This window comes from Haliaeetus leucocephalus, unplaced genomic scaffold, assembly GCF_000737465.1.
Source record: "Haliaeetus leucocephalus isolate CR32 unplaced genomic scaffold, Haliaeetus_leucocephalus-4.0 Scaffold932, whole genome shotgun sequence".
In the NCBI taxonomy this organism is placed as follows: domain Eukaryota; kingdom Metazoa; phylum Chordata; class Aves; order Accipitriformes; family Accipitridae; genus Haliaeetus; species Haliaeetus leucocephalus.
Window position 1 is genome coordinate 12,356,855 of NW_010973368.1, and position 17,272 is coordinate 12,374,126.

The following is a 17,272-nucleotide window of genomic DNA, read 5'->3' on the forward strand; positions in this document are numbered from 1 at the left end:
AACAAACTAAAATTAATGGTGTAATAAAAACTTAATTTCCAACTATTGCCGTGTTTTGATCTGTCAAAATAATATTTTCTGTTCTCTTTGATTATCTTAGTGGAAATAATTTTTACTTATTATTGCATATAATGCATATATAATGCATTTTATTTATATTAATTTAAATTACTGTTTTAAAATAGAGCATGTTGGAATAATATACTGTGCTTTAGCTATGCATTTATTCAGAATTATTTAATAAAAACAATCTGATATACTGATGTGTGAAATATGTTTTGCTTTTCATGAATTCAGTTCCTAGTGTTAGTATAACATAGATCATAGGAACTGCTAAGCACTAAAAAAAGGCCTTACACATAGGGTGAAATGGAAGAGGGTAGCTCCAAAGGCAGTTACTAGAGAATTCTACTAATGATATATGGTCTTAAAAGCAACTGGAAATATTGTATTTAAAAAAAAAATTGAAGTATGAAAATGAAAATACTTGCCCAGTTGACAACTGTTATTTGCAGCATGTCTGTTTTACTTGGATAGTGATAGCCAGCACCCAAGCTTCCTTGTGCTTTGTAAGTAGTCTCTTGTCTTTCACACAATCATATTCCTATGCAAAGTATTACTGATTGATTCAGTGTTTATAAACCAAGTCTTAGGCTTCTTCTCTGGGAAAAAGCCAACAAAGTTTTGATGTACTACATTGTGTCATAAAACCTAATAAATTATAGTGCCTACATTTTGGCCGAAGTTATTTGAGAGAAATATGGACACATTTTTAAAAGGGGTGGTCTTCATTCTGTGTTTGATCATTATTTGGTAGAATTTTTTCATCTCTTGCCGTTTTGTACATCCTCTGCTGGCAAAGACTAATGTCCACGAACATTTGCTGAGGAAAGACTGAAAACTATGCCAGATAAGAATCTGGTGGCAGTGGGATTTGATTCTCCTTTACTGCATAGATGCCAAGGAATAATAGCACTCAATTTGACAGAAATGCACTGGGGTGGGAAGATAAGCAGCTCTGTTAAACATGGGAAAGCTGAGAAACGGAGTTCAGTGTACACAGTAGGTGTTACTGTGCTGTTGAGCCTGATGCAACAGGGGAGCAATGCCCTCAGAAATGCATGCCTATCTCCTGTGACTTCACCATGTGCATTTGGGCAGAAATGGAGCAATGAACTCTGGAAAAAAATTCTGGTGTATTTTGTACCCTGTTGACAGTCTTATCTAGTGTCTGATACCAATGTCTCTCCTGTGCTGATAGGACAACCCTCCCCAGAGAATGATAACACAATAAAAGACCTGCTGCCAGAGGATGCTGGGATTGATCACCAGACTGTCCACCAGCTCATTACTGTGCTAATGAAGTTCATGGCAAAGGATGAGAGCAGCGCTGAGTCGGACATCAGCAGCGCTAAAGCTTTCAACACAGTCAAGCGCCATCTGTACGTCCTGCTTGGTTATGATCAGCAGGAAGGATGTTTCATGATTGCACCACAAAAAATGCGTGTTTCGACTTGCTTTAATGCCTTTATTGCTGGAATAGCACAAGTAGGTGAAGGCACTTACTACTTTTTGCAGCTCTTTCTCATTGCCTGTTGTTGAAATGGTGGTAGCACAGCCTTCTTTGTACCAAAATAATGGCTGAGTGCAGTAATCCTACTTAAATCTCCTTAATGCCTCTTCAGTTGGTGAAAGTATTTGGGAATAAGGATGGCTGCTTTTTCTTTACTCTCAGAAGGCTCCATGTAGCCTAATCAAGTGCTTTTTGTAGGTTTCTACTTTGCAGTTAAAAAGTAGGTAGTTAAATAGAAGTATGCTAATTTCTTACTAGTACTCTAAACTTGCTGCATCATTGGCATAGAGATAACAGTTTTGTGTGTGTGTAGGCATGCAAATACTACCACTGTATGAAAAATCAGAGACTGCTCCAAACCTCTTTGCCCTCTTTCCATAGCCTTTGAATGCCTTGTTTTCCTTATATGTCATTTCCTCCTTTCCCATTCAGGAAGACCTGGGACCCATGTGCCCTTGCTTGTTTCCCAGCGTGAATGGTCTGTAAACTCTTCCACATTCTTCACTTTGCAGGAGACTGATTCTCCTTCTTCCTTAGAGTGCACAAGGACTTTGTTTTCCCTTTCCTAGGGAGTAGTGCCACCATGATGAACTTCTGCCTATATTGCTGTGATAAATGACTGAGCACATCCTTGCCTTGTGCCTTCTTTCTCCATCTTGTAAGGACGACTGTCATTTCCTACCTCACAAGGCTCTTCTAAGGCTCAATTAATTCTTACTGATAGAGTAGTTGGTGATGCTAGGCTGAAAAACATTTCACATTTGCATAGTATTCTTATTATTTGCAGTGAACCATCATTATTACTTCCGCGCTTTTTCCTTATCACAGTCTCTCATAAAGGATTACCTTAGGGGAGAGAGAGGGCTGTGATTTCAGATTTCCCCCTGCCCCAGCTCTTAAAATGCCCACTGTAACCTTCAAACATTGTTCAAAGCTATCCTGGCCTCTTCTGTATCTGCAATTCTTCTCAGGATTTTCTGGTTCATACACTGGAATCAGTGATTTTTTCAGAGTCAATTGTAATGTAGATACTTGGATAAACTTTCACAGTTATGGAGAAATCAGGTATCCATATTTCAGCAGGCAAAATAGAAGGTGTTAATGCAAACTGGGTAGCTGCAAATGCATCCTGATCCATTGTCTCAGAGCACTGTTGCTATGTGTTGTCAGTCATCTTTCATCTGTACAGTTTTAAGCTGAAGCATGTAAAAGGAGATTCAGGCCTGTTATTGAGAGTCTGGAAGTGGCAGTTTAGTCACAGGGCAGTATCTTCCATGTTTTTCTACATGTTTTCCAAGTTTGGATCGCCAAACTTCAGGGATCATAATTGACATGATTTTCAGAAGTACTACTTACTGCAACTCTAAATATCAGCCCCTGCCTTTCCTCTTTCACCTTTAAAATGTCTCATGATAGCCAAATTCACCATTTCTGTTTGAAAAGCTTCGTAGTTGAATCCTGGCTCCCCTGATGTCAAATGGAGTTTGAGAACTTCAGTAGGCGAGGATTTTTCTCCATGTAGCAGACATCAAAACTTTAATTTATATTTTAGGGGGATTTTTTTCATAGCTGTAGGGCTGCTTTGTGTTAGGAATCACCTTTGCTGCAAGAGAAATGCTGTTTGCAATCTGAAGATGCATTTACAGAGTGAAAACTCAGTACAGAGTTTTCTTTTATAAGAGATATTTCAGTTACACTCCCTCCCCTAGGCATAAATATTTGCTTTCCCCAGTCAGCTCCACAAAGGTTGGGATTGGGCTGACTTGCTGGTTCGTTGATTTTGATTACAAGCTTGCTTGGAATGGTCAGTTCAAAAAAAAAAGAAAAATCAATGTCTCTTAGTATTTTGCATCATAAAATTTTATATATTTGGAATTCTTGAAAGCACAAAATGCCTTTTTCACTCCCTAGCAGCAGAAGTGGCCAAGTTTTGGTGTTAGCAGTCACCGCAGCATTGCCCCGCATGGTGGCAATGTTGTACAAGCCTGTCAGAGTGAGGAAGCCAGCGGTGCTGGGCACTGCTCAGCATCCCAGGCTGAGCTCTGCTCAGCATTTGCAACATCATTTATTCTAGATCTACCCGTGACAACTTAAAAAATGTGTCTGTTCAGCTTAAGACATGTCTGCATTACAGTATGTGCTGTGTTAAGGAAGGGCTCTGTCTTCCTTGTATGGATGAGTTTTCCTAACCATGCTGTATAACTGTATCACACCCTGAGGGGACAAGGCATTACACAGTAAGACCATATTTGGTGATTATATATCATCTGTTCGACAGGCTAACCCTGCATGGATAGACATGGGATTCATCTATTTAGCTCTATGCATGCAGCACAAAAATTTGAGACAGCTGCACATTGAACTAGAGGATTTTACGGGAAAAAACTTCTAGTCAGCTTGTTCAGGAGGGAACTTGAGAGATGAGTTCTCTGTTTGTAAATTAGGCTCATCCCCTTGTTCTAATAAAAACAAAACCAAAAAAAGAAATACAGACCTGAAGGAAATGGATCATGTGGATGAAACTGATGTTTGTGTCTGTTTAGATGTACAGGGCTCCTGGTAAAGTGCACTAAGTCCACTGAAACTGCAGGGATGTGTTAGATCTTGGGGGCTGTGCTGGAGTTTGCTTGGCCTGCTGTTACACCTTCCTGGGTGTCAACCAGTATAGGTCAGCGTCAGAGACAAGGTCTTTGTGGATCCTTGTTATGATCTAGTTTAGTTGCTGATTTCAGGACATATGGCTTTAAATAAAAATAGCTAATGTTGCAAGACTGATGGAAAGATAATGAAAAATAGCAATGCAGTTTCAATTGAAAACACAGTTGTGTCAGGGTAGTGGGAATATATGGCCACACTGCACCTAACAATCAGGATTCAAACCTTAAGGATAAGCACCAAATGGCAGGATGCTCTTCAAAGGTCATGATGGAAGCAAGGCTTATGACTAGCAGTAATAACAGTAACCTGTCTACAGCAACACTATCACTTAAAATTGATGAGCATTTTATTTGGAGCAAGATTTTTTTCATTAGCTTTATTTTTGGATCCTTTAGAATTTGCATGCTTTGATTTTCTGCATAACATCGCAGACAATTTCTTACCTTTGCCATAGTGAAGAGTGGGATTCTTGTCTCATTACCAGATTCCAGAACATGGGGCTTAATAACACCCAACAGCTAATGTTACAAGCCTGATGAAAAAATAATGAAAACCGGCAATGCAGTGTTAATACAAACCCAAATAACCAAAATACACACACACCCTCCTCCCAAAACCCACAATTGCATCCTGTCTGTTAAACATGGAATATACCTAATATGATTTTGTCTGTTGAAGCATGATCAACTTGGGCTATAATACAAGGCTATCCCAGCATGATATATTTTATGACTTGCCGATGTATGCATGCTAAAATTTAGACTGTACAGGATGAAACATTTTCAGAACACATCTTTTTGTTTCATTTTACCTATGTAGCTAAATTTATGAGAATGTGGCAAGCTGGCAGAAAGTTTCTAACTGATAGTGAGACTTCCTTAAAAACATCTGTTTCTTTTCACTTAACTGATACCTCAACTGTATTAGTTATTTTGCTTTTCAACGTCAGTGGATTTGATTTTGGTGAGCTAACTCCTGTGCTACTATTCTTTTCAGGTGATGGACTATAACATCAACCTGGGTAAACACCTTCTTCCCTTGGTGGTGCAGGTGTTGAAATATTGCACTTGTCCTCAGCTACGGCATTACTTTCAGCAGCCTCCTCGCTGCTCCCTCTGGTCCCTCAAACCTCACATTCGGCAGATGTGGTTAAAGGCTTTGCTTGTCATTCTCTATAAGGTAAGTGGTCTTAAAAAGACGCCGTCCACATTCAAATTTACACTTCAATTTGAAATTTATTACAGGGAACATCTAACTGTACTGCAAGTGAAAGGAATTGTAAAGAACACTCTGATTTGATTTGGTTGCTTACTGCATTTAATTTCAGTGTCTGAGGTAGTTAGGCTTTCATCTGTGCTACTGACCTCTTACTTCTGCTGTCTATATTTTTCACATGGTTACCTGAGAAAGAAAAATATAGATTTGAAAATACGAAAATGCTTTATAAAGTTCCAGTGAAGAGTATTTTGAGTAACTTAGAATTAGTTTTTAAAAAATATTAGTAACTTTAAATGGGTGGGGTGTCAGCTTAACAGCTTGTATTCTTTAGTTGAGTGATGCTTTTTAGGAAGTGTTGTTAAAATGTAGTGTGTTTATGCACTAAAATGGAGCTGTGAATACTTTTGATATGCTTAACAAATTTCTATCAGGTCTATACGGCATATGAGGAAGTGGAGATACTAGAAATGAATGATAATGTGCTGATTGAAATAGAGTATTTGGAGAACAGTTCTGATGAGAGACCTTTTGCATTATTATTAATAGCTGGTTTTGTCATATAGAAGTCAAGAAAACAATGTGTTAGATGTTGCTAATAGGGATTTTTAAAACTTTAAAATAATTCTGTGTACAAAGATGAAAACACTTCTGCTTCTCATGATGTATTTAGAAATGTATGATCAAAGAAAGGCATAGGACATCCAGCTGACAATATTCTTGTCATTTTTCTTTTTTACTGCCTAAATGTTTATCCAAGGAGAAAAGTTAGTTTTTAAGCTGAAGTTTTTCTCTTTCACTGAACAGTACCCCTACAGAGACTGTGAAATCAGCAAGATTGTACTTCACCTAATCCACATCACAGTCAATACCCTCAACGCTCAATATCACAGCTGCAAGCCCCATGCAACTGCTGGTCCTTTGTATAGTGACAACAGTAACATAAGCCGATACAGTGAAAAGGAAAAAGGTACTTTTAACACTCTCATTTATATGATAGTCATTGATTGAATTCATCAAGTCTTGCAGATATTGTAGAAATGGGTAAATATGGTCTGAACTTTAGAACATAATACTCAGAATTAAGTCTAAGGTGTGTTGTATCTGACCAGCTATAGCCATCTATAGTAAAAGAAATTGACAATTTCTCTGTAGGCTACCATAGCACAGCAGTCTAACAGTCTCTTGGAGGGAATGTACCTTAGACTTAGTAGTTCAGTCACTATGCCTGGATAGTCCTTGGCCTTTTCTATGACGATAATAACTGATCTTGCCCACACACAAAGTGTGCAACCAGTCTGACACAGCATTCTGATTATACTTTATAATAACATGGCATAGTAGCAAATACTTGATGTTGAAAAGAGAAAATGATGAATTCAGTCTATAGTTTGGTTTTCTCTGTAAAAGGAGCTGAAGTTGACTAGCTTACATGCAGACGTATATGATGTGGATGTCTAAAGGCAGAAGAGAATGATTCAACCCTTAGAGTCTGCATCCAGTTGTTAACTCTGTATGTGCTTGCTAGCTGTAGCAGAGGTACTGTGATGGTGTGAACTGGTGTAAGGTGGGGGCTTGAAATAATGTGGTGTCACTGAGTGTAGGTCCTTACAATTGTGAAGTTTATTATGTGATAAGTATTTATGATCAAAGTTTAACAGGTTCTTTTGATGTTAATCTTTAGCTGCCTTTCAGCTGTTTTGCCTTTTAGCCGCTTATTGCTATTTACATCCTCCCTCTCAAACAGTCTTCCTAGTGTGCAGCAAGCACTTCTTCCAAAGAATACAAGAAGGACTCTTCATGCACGTCAGTACCTTTTCCTCTTTTGCTGCTTGTTGCTCATAAAAAGATATCTAGCAGAACAAGGACACAAAATTTTGTTTACCTGAACACCCTGTTACTTAGCTTTAGCCAATTAAAGCAACCTTAAAATGGATGTAAATGATGTATTGCATATTCTCACCCAGTTGGACATTTTGTATTGCTAGAGGAGGGCTAAGATAACTGTTCAGATAACTGTGGACTTACTATGAATTTTTCTTTATTTTGAGCTGAGTTAATGACTTAATTCATAAAGACTTAATAACGCTGAGGGTAGTAATAATACATTTATAATATGCATTCTGTTTCTGGATTGATTCTGAGACATTTCTAAGACAAAGCAAGGTGCCTAAGTACCCAGCTTGTGGTTCACAGTAAGTGCCAAGTTAGGTTTAGTAAACTCGGTGTTCCGATTCCATGTCCAGCATTGATTCCTTGGGTGGCCTTGTGTCTCACTTCATCGTTGTTTGCCTATGTTTAAAGTAAGGAGAATAATATTTACTTGCTTTCCAAAGCTGTTTTGAAGGGCTTTGGGCTGCTTAGAGGGAAAGGACCGTAAATGGGCAAATTTTGCTCTGTAAATGCTGACTTAATCGTAGGGCTGATTCTCCTCCTTTGCTGAAGTGCTACAGAAAAAAGAGGATGCAGAAAAGTTTTCTTCTACCTGCAAGAAGCAGCCAATATAATTCCATAGGGACTTAGAAAGTTGAAGCCTTTCCCACCTTTTCTAAGGAGGCTTGTTTAGTCTCTGGTCAGGTAGTGTGTGTGCTGCTGTCATCATCCAAGGTGGTGTTTAGATGATCAACAGATGAGGATTTCATTGTCAGGCAGCAAGAATCCCTATGCTAGAGATGGATTTTTGCACTATTGAACCTTTTTCCTAATTTTTCTGCCAAACTTTGTTAAGGGGATCATGGCAAGTGTACAGACTGTTGTAGAGCTGATGATGAATCTTGTGAGAAGAAGCATTTGTTGCCCAGGGGAAGGAGTTAGACACATAGGACATGACGTTAAAAGTGATCTCCTAACTTATTAAACCCAGTCCCTGTAGAAATTCTTATTATCAACTTCGATTGATTTTTCTGGATTCATCATATCAGTTAGTTATCTTATCCTTTATGCTATTAGGTGGCAGCTCCATAGCTTCACATGTAGCAGAAACTTTCCAGCTATTTCAAAGCTAAAGATATTAATGTCCAGTTTAAGTCTTCAGTTTTTGGTCATTCTAACTCTTTGGCTTACTTGCCTCTTCACTCCTAGACACCAAATGCATTTCCTCTTCATGTTTGTTTCCTAGAATAAACAAGGCAAACTTTTTTGTTTCTTCTCTCGAGCGCTCTGTTTTCTTTATCGTCTCAGTAGTGTTTCCTATTTCCTTGGAGACGAATCACTAGACACAATAGATATGGATTTTTTTCTTTTTTTATTTCTTTTTTTATAGCCATTTCATACAGGCGATGTGGATATTTTTTGATGGATAACTTTCTTTCTCTCTGCCATTTTCAACCAGCAGGTCTCAAATTAGAGTATAATGTTTCACTATTACTACTTAGAGCAATAATTTCATAATTCATACTCTTAGGTCTTATTCTATTACTATTACCAACTTTCCAAGATTATCCATTTCTTCCTTTTTCACTTTCCTATTTTGCTGTTTTTTTCCTGACCTTGCAGTTCTTGTACTAATTTTGATCTTCTTCCATTTACCATTTCTCACTGAGCACTATAGAAGTTATTTACTCAAGTCAGTGTTCAGATCTATTGTATTTCTTCCATCTACAGAATCTATATTATTATCAGTAGAAAAGATCAGCTTAGAATGGTAAAAGCTTTGGTATACTTTTGTTGCATTGTAACCCATTTTTCATTTATCTCTGTCCTTTCTGACCTTAATTCAAGATGTAACAAGAATGGCAAAGTTATACCTGGGATATAAATTTTCTTGCAAACTTCAGATGATTCTTCATTTTCCAATTCAAGTTTAATTGAAACTAGCTGAGGTTTTGTTACATATACAGCTTTTCATTCAAGGAATTGCACTCTCTTAAGAGTAATAAAGTTTTTTCTTTCTCCAGCAGAGGAAGACAGTGTTTTTGATGAATCTGATATTCATGATACACCAACTGGACCTTGCAATAAAGAATCTCAAACTTTCTTTGCAAGACTGAAAAGAATTGGTGGCAGCAAAATGGTGAAATATCAACCAGTTGAGATGAATGCTCAGAGAAGTATGAATTGTTTTGTCGGTATAAACTCATGCAGAAATACAATTTCCTACTCTTAGTCTCAAGCTACCACCTTTCTTTGTAGAGTTTGTTGCATTGCCTGATTTGAATACAAGTACTCTGTCTGACTTTTGAGAGCAAGTACTCCTCATTTCCCTGAATGAATTCTCGTACAGGAATCTCAAAGTAGGCACTCCAAAATAAAAATACCTAAATTCAGCAGTTGTTTTCTGAACCTTTAAGGTCTTTTGAATGTAAAAATTTTTAAGAGGATTTGTTGCAATTTTTTTCCACCATTGGGCTGAAAATTTTTGCTCAAATTTATTTTTTCCCAGAAATTGATATTTGATGAGGTGGGACTCTATGGTAAGCAAATTTTTGTTGCTGCTGCAAATATTATGGTTTTCTATTGGTAAAAAGGGTCATTTGGTGGTTTCAAAAAATAGGAAGGATTTTGTTTTCAAATTTAGCTTTCTGAAATGAATATTATAAAAAAATTGAGATTTCCACCACCACCCGCCTGCCTTTTTTTCTTTCGGGTGTTTGCATGGCGGGGGGAAAAATTCTGACTACAGTGAACATCTACCTCAACTTTTCTCACTGCTTTTTTTTGCATGGTGATTCATATGTGGAGCATTTTGAAATATGGGGATAATAATGATCAGGAATATTCTGGTTTATGTGAAAATATGTAATTCAAAATAACAACAGTGATGACCTTTTAAAATATTCTCAATGAATGTGTTCACACAGCAAAATACCAATGCAGTGGTAGTACCAGCAAGTATAACTGTGCTCACTTTACTCCTCCCTAGGATGAGGAGGTATGACTATGTGGTGTGATAGTTGCTAGACTCTGATGGGGTCTAGGATCACTGGGGGAAAAATTCCCTGAAAATCTGTCTGATCTCAGGCTTGTGCTGTGACATCCTCACTGCTATTGCTACCCTTGCCTCTTGAATTAGAGGCATCCATTTTAAGCCCACTTTGCTGCAGTAAATAACATGTAGGTGTACTCTAATATATGCTGATGGTCAAATGATGTCCACAATGCTGTTGTCCAAAATTATTTTGAAACCTCTTCAGAGTGTTCTGTGTAGCTCATTTCGTCTTTCATCTCTCATGCCTAATGCAGCCATCCCAAGTGTCTGTAGAAATTACTTGCCTGTGCCATCTTCTTTTCAATGCATAAGGTTAAACTCTCTGTCTTCAGGGTACATCTGTCCAGGATGAGTGGAATTTGGACAGAATTTAGGTAAACCCTATTATCCAAATAGTAGGTTTTTTTGTTGTTGTTTGTTGTAAAAATCTACCTAATGTGGCTCTGAGGTTAAACCAAAATCTAGACAATTTTGACTAATACTGGGTTTGTATTTGAAATGCCAGTCATGTTGAATTGTGAGATAAAGATGAAGATATCTGCCAGAAGTCTCCAACTGAGGTAGTATTAGCTCTTTCTGTTTTAATCAGGTGAAATAGAGCTGGCTGAATATAGAGAGACGGGGGCCTTACAAGACAGTATTCTACGCTGTGTGAGAGAAGAAAGCATTCAGAAAAAAAAACTGCGCTCTCTAAAACAAAAATCTCTTGATATAGGGAATGCAGACTCCCTGTTGTTTTCATTAGATGAACATCGCAGGAAGTCCTGCATAGACCGGTGTGACTTAGAAAAACCACCTGTCCCTGCTGCTTACGCCATACACAGGCAGAGTGATTATGGACGCTGTCGGCAGAATTCTTCTACTAAAGCTGAAAATATAGAAACACAAGAAAATCTTCCTTGTACAGAGAGTTTCCAGGAAGCAAGAAGACCTGTCATACCAGAAGTTAGGCTAAATTGCATGGAAACCTATGAAGTGAAAGTGGACTCTCCGGTTAAACCTACTGATCCCAAGGAAGATTTGGATCTGATAGATTTGTCCTCTGACTCAACATCAGGTCCTGAAAAGCATTCAGTACTCTCCGCTTCAGACAGTGACTCTTTAGTCTTTGAACCACTTCCTCCCCTTAGAATAGTGGAGAGTGATGAAGAAGAAGAAACAACAAACCAGCTGAATGATGAGGTCTCTGGCAAAACTGCTGTGTCGTCTCCCTCAACTCCTATCAATGTCTCTGCACTCAGCCTCAGCACAACTCCACTGGTCCAGTTCAGCATTGAAGATTGCTCCAAAGACTTTAGTTCTAAGGATACAAGCAACAATGCTTCATCAGGAATAGAGGAGATACTTTCCACTTCTCCCAAAGATCAGAAGGACTCTTCAGAGTTAGTTAAGTCAGAAGAACTTCAGGACATGTCCTGTGGGAACCCACTAACACTGAAACAGAAAAGGGACCTGCTGCAGAAGTCATTTGCCCTTCCAGAAATGTCCCTTGATGATAACTCTGAGCTCAGTGTGGAGGAAATTAGACCTAGTGGAGCAATTCCAAGCCCAAATGTGAAGACAGTCCTTATTAAAGTCCCCGAAGATTCTGAAAACCAAACGGAAAGTGATAAACTTGATACCAACACAGAGTCTGACACTGAACAAAACACAGAGCAGAAACAAGAAGAGGAGACTGAAGAGTCAGAATTTAAGATTCAGATTGTTCCTCGCCAGAGGAAGCAGAGGAAGATTGCTGTGAGTGCTATTCAGAGAGAATACCTGGACATTTCCTTTAACATCCTTGACAAGCTGGGAGAGCAGAAGGAGGCAGGTGAGCTCAATCACTGACCCAATCAAAAGGCTTATTACTGTATGAAGGTTTTAGTAACAGGACAGGACAGTGTAAGAAGAGATGTGTATATATAGCATCTGATGTGCTCTGAGCGAGCTGAATGCTTTCAGCTATTTGTTTCTCACAAGGAATGTACTAACCATACAGGTATCATGCATGTATGAGGGCCCATTTGGAAAGGAAGTGGAGCTCAGTGACAAAAACACTGGTTCTGCTCTCCAAGTTAGGAAGTGAAACTCCATGGCCTCTTTATGCGGGGAGTCAGAAAAATTGTCATACTTCTGTGCCTTTTATCCTGCTAATCTAGTCCATGCTACACTGATTTTCTTTTGTGTGTAGTGATTTTTGGCCTTTATTTCTTCTGCAAGCATAAGGCAGTGGAAAGCAGACTGGATCACAAAGTGTAAATCTGAACAGGCTGTAGACTTCAGAACTTGGAATTAACTGCAGTTTTCATTTAGGATCAGACATACATACATACTCTGTTTTTATAAACTAAAGACTTTTTGTAGCCTTCTCTGTATTGGCACAATATATATCCACAAAGTTTACATGGCTGGTGTTTGTTAAAGATTTAAAGTTCAAGCATGGGGAAAGCCATACAGTATTTCTGTGTATCCCAAGTTTTTTCAGGTCACTTCAGTACAGGGTTTTGTTACTAAACTTTTCAGGTGGAGAGAAAGTGTGTTTTAGCTGTTTCCTCAGTTTCCAATTGGATGTGTCAAACAGTTTTAAACATTGTATGCTGCTGCCTGTTTACTTCTGGGGCTGGTTTTTTTTCAGGATTTTTCAGTTATTAGAATTTTACTGGTCTTTTTTTAACATATTAATTAAAAAAGGCACGAATCCTTCAGGCTGTAGTTCTTTGTTGCTGGTGAAGTGAGGGGGAATATTTATGCATTCCTGACCTCACTTCTTTCTTAATTGCTTCAGAGGGAACCATAAAATAACTTCCTATTACGTTATTCCACTTTTACAAGGAGAAATCATTCAGTGTGATGATAGTTATGCTGTTCCCTTTATGTTTCAGGCCTGTTGTCCCATTTATAGTTCCAGTAAGCTGAAGAACCGCTGGAGCTTTGTAAAAACAAAAGGGAGTTGAGTACTTGTGAACCTTTCACATAGGTTCTTGGAGAAGAATCATCATGAAAGAATTGTGCAGTTAGACTCAAATGGTTTTTTGACCATTAGTAAGGGCCAGTTTTCATGCAGTAACTAACACTATTATCCTTGAAACTGTTTGGAAGGGCTGTCCCAGTTCTGAAACACCACATGGAACCTAGGATTATAGCATATATGATGGTCATTTGGCTGCATGCATCTAAGTATGTCATCCAAGGGGAGCATAAAACGTTCACAATGACTCATTAAGTGCTCATTTACTTCACAGGTTGATGCAGGCAATTCAGATAACTAGGTAATTTAGTGACTTGGGTAGTTTAATGTATCTCATGTTCTGTTTTGTTTATCCTTATTGATTAGTTTATTTGAGAACATATGTCTTGTAATTCATTTAAGTAGGCTTAATATTGCCATCATAATGGGCTGATTATCATTTCAAAGTCTTACTCAAGCTTTTTCAGCCTATTATACTTCCATATGTTTTAGACGGGCTTCTGATATAACTGATCTCTGAATTAAATACCCAAATGGGCTGTTTCTTCAAGTGCACAATACTGGATTACAGGATTTCCTGCCTGAAACTTTTTACAGCAGAGATATGTAGGCATTTTTATAGGATATGCTGAAACCAGCCATCAACACTTGAAAATTGCTTTATTCTTCCCATGTTGACAGTATCAGTTATCATAAAATAAAAACAGTTTTAATGGCTTATTTTTCTTTTTAATGATAGAATCTTAAACTTTTTGAATCTTTAGGATCAACTGCCAGATCAGCAGCCTTCTGAATGAAAACTGATAACATGTTGGAGATAAGGCTTTTAAAAGATGCTAAGCTGTCACTTAAACTAGCTTTACATCAGTGATACCTTTCTTATTTCCCTATTGGTGGTTCTGATAATCACTCTGTGAGTGGGATCAAAATCAAACTCTATGTGCATTTATTAGTTCTGAGCTCTAAAGAGCAGAGGTAGGAATCTCCTTTAAAAAGGGATTTTAAGCCGTAGATCCCTGTGCCTCTATAAAAATTCTTACGTTGCACACATTGAATCCTTTTAAAACTGCTGGGAATGCCAGATGGTGAATGGATGACTGAAAAGATGTGAAAAATGCATCCAGGGAGAAAGCGGATGGAAAATGTTTATTGATTCTAAATACTGAGAGTTAAGCACAATTTTCACATGCAGATCCTGCTGCCAAAGGACTTTCAACACTGGAAATGCCAAGAGAGTCATCATCTGCACCGACCCTTGAAGCAGGTGTCCCAGAGACAAGTAGTCACTCTTCCATATCAAGTAAGTTTACCTCTGGTTTGAGAATTAAATCTAAGTTGCTGTATTTGTGCACCAGATGCATATCATCTATGGTAAATGCTTTCCCCTGAGTTTCATTGATTCTTGGAAGTACAGCTGTGTTGGATATCATTAGATCTGTTAAATCTGTGATGGTCAGCAAGGTTTTAGCAGTTAGTGGCTGCAAGATTTTCTGTTGTGACATGGCAAATTTGACAAATGTGGTTTTCTTGAATTAGAGTAGGTAGCAGCTAAAAGCAGTATTTCACTAAAGCTGAATGTTTATTTTCCAGTGAGAGAAAGCATTGTCAACTGTCAGTGCACAGAAGCAGAGGATGATTGCTCCACAGGGCTGTTACTATGGTCTTCAGTACATTTCTTCCTGTACCTTAGGAAAAAAAATCTCTTGCAATTTTTGTAAAATACCTTGAAATGCCACTTCCTCAGCTACTTGCTGAAATGTGGTAATTATTTATCTGAGACTCCCATACCCATTTCAATGGAAAGTGAACTGTGTTGGTTTAAGTAGACATTAACACATGGCTTAACAGAGCAGATGTAGATAATATTGCAAGGTGGAGGCATCTTAGAACACTAACAAAATCCAGAATGGCATGTCCATCTAGGTAATGTTAAGTAACACATCCGAAGGTTGATGGGGCAGGACTCTGACTAGTAGAAAAGGGAGGGGAAATGATGACCTGCTTTGATACCAGTGAGCTGCTAGATCAGCTCAACCATCTTGCTGAACTGCAATTTCAGATTGCTGTAGAAAAGTTAAATTTTAATTTCTGAAATTCAGCATCTGCTGATTTGATTGGAAGGGATGTCTGCCCTATTAAAGAAAGATGTTATTTTAGACATGCTAGATGAGTACTCCAAATTAGAGGTTTCCTCTCCAGTTTTCATAGAATTATAGAATCATTTAGGTTGATCATTGAGTCCAACCATCAACCGTGCCCACTAAACCATGTTCTGAACATGGTTTTACCACAAGTGTCTTGTGTGCATCTCATAGTCAGAGTACATTTGTTGGCCACCTAATGATAAAGATGTCAGTTACTAAAGCAGCTAAAGAGATGCCAGTTAAGATCAATCTCTCTCTGGTTTAACCGAGTGCTATGTGTTCCTGTAAATTCCAATATATGAAATAGGGAATAGTATCTATATAATATTGAGCCTACATTCCTTTGTAAATATACCTTTCCTCTTTCTGTGTGCCTCAGTTTCCAACTGCAAAAAGGGACATGACTGCTTCTATTGTGTCTCTTGTCCATTTAGACTGAAATATTTTTGACCTTCTACTATGCGTCTTTGCAGTGCTTTGCGTAATCAGCCCTGATCAGGACTGCGAGCACAAGGCACTACTGTAACGCAAATAGATAACATTACTTGTGCAGCCAGTCCTTGGCCACAGAAAGCATACATCATTAACTGTGACAGGAAGATTTTGCCTTTGGACTTCTCTTCTTGAGTAGAGAATTCCATAGCAGTGGGGGGATGATTGACCAGATCACTAGCTAGCATATGAAAGGCTCACCAGCTACTGTATGAACATTACCGATCTTCTCATGATTGTTAGGTTTCTTGTAGAAAACCTGATGAAAACTTTCCTTCCTATGCCACTAGTCAGTCATTGGCATGAAAAGTCACGTGCTGGTCCACAGCAATCAGTCTGGCTCCAAGACTGTTCAAAGGCTGGAAGCCTTCTGGGTTTTTTGGTTTTTTAGATTTTTTTCTTAACTTATCAATATTTGAAATCATGGCTGTCCTTGAGAAATCAGGTAAATAACCCCGGAAGTCCAAACCTGCTCAACAATAGCCTGCTTACGTGAAATATGAATGGATTTTTTAAAATTTCAATCGCAAAAGCTGTTAAGAAAATTCAAAGAGATAAATTTCTATATTTTGACAGTCATCTGCACTCCAAGCAGTCTTGTCAGTTCTACGTTAACTGCTGTTCTTTCATCAGGAAATTCTATGCTTGATAAAGTGATAAAGCATCTATTTAAAATCCTTGCCCTGGAAACGATGGAGATTCTATTTTTCTCCTAATTTGCTGTGAAAGGCAGCTGCAATATAACTTTTAAAAGTGAAACATGGAATGGTCTCTTGGTCTGGTTCAGTTCCAGAAGTTCAGATATACAAGGACTGCTTTGCAGCAATTCTGAAGAAATTTGTACTTGGACCAAAAATATAGTTTAAATGCACTCTGATACGTTGAAAGGATATAATGAGGGAAAACTTAAAATAGTTCACCTAACAAAATAATTTCAGTGTGCAGATTCCCACTGAAGTTACAATAGTGCTTATTATTATTCAGGGCCTGTATTTGTTTTGTTAGGGAGTACTCTGCTTTCTCTGAATTTGAAACTCTTAGATAGAAACTGAGTAGAACAAGTTTAGGAGAAGGCACTCAACCCCTCTGAGTTTTCGGAAAGCTGTAGTTTATCCCTTGTCTGTATTTCTTCATCACAGTTAATAGTGTGAAATGCTGGGCTTATTTTCAGAGCCTAGCTGGGTACTGTTTGGAATTTTAGAACAGAACTACCTGATGTTATGTTAATACTCTTTTTGATGATGTTGAATGTAGTTGCAGATGAAAATAATCATTAGGAGATTTTGTTTTGTTGCCCTTGCTTTAAGGCCCTG

The 17,272-nt window shown here is 38.1% G+C and overlaps 1 protein-coding gene across 1 annotated transcript in view; it reads left to right on the forward strand.

Moving 5' to 3' along the window:
* The window catches only part of UNC79 (unc-79 homolog (C. elegans)), a 100,281-nt gene that overhangs the window by 33,393 nt on the left and 49,616 nt on the right, over window positions 1-17,272 (forward strand). Inside the window, exons 24-28 of the mRNA XM_010583876.1 lie at window positions 1,262-1,548; window positions 5,228-5,410; window positions 6,254-6,416; window positions 10,963-12,186; window positions 14,516-14,623. Of these exons, the coding sequence (XP_010582178.1) occupies window positions 1,262-1,548; window positions 5,228-5,410; window positions 6,254-6,416; window positions 10,963-12,186; window positions 14,516-14,623 (1,965 nt within the window). The remainder of the gene's footprint in view (window positions 1-1,261; window positions 1,549-5,227; window positions 5,411-6,253; window positions 6,417-10,962; window positions 12,187-14,515; window positions 14,624-17,272) is intronic.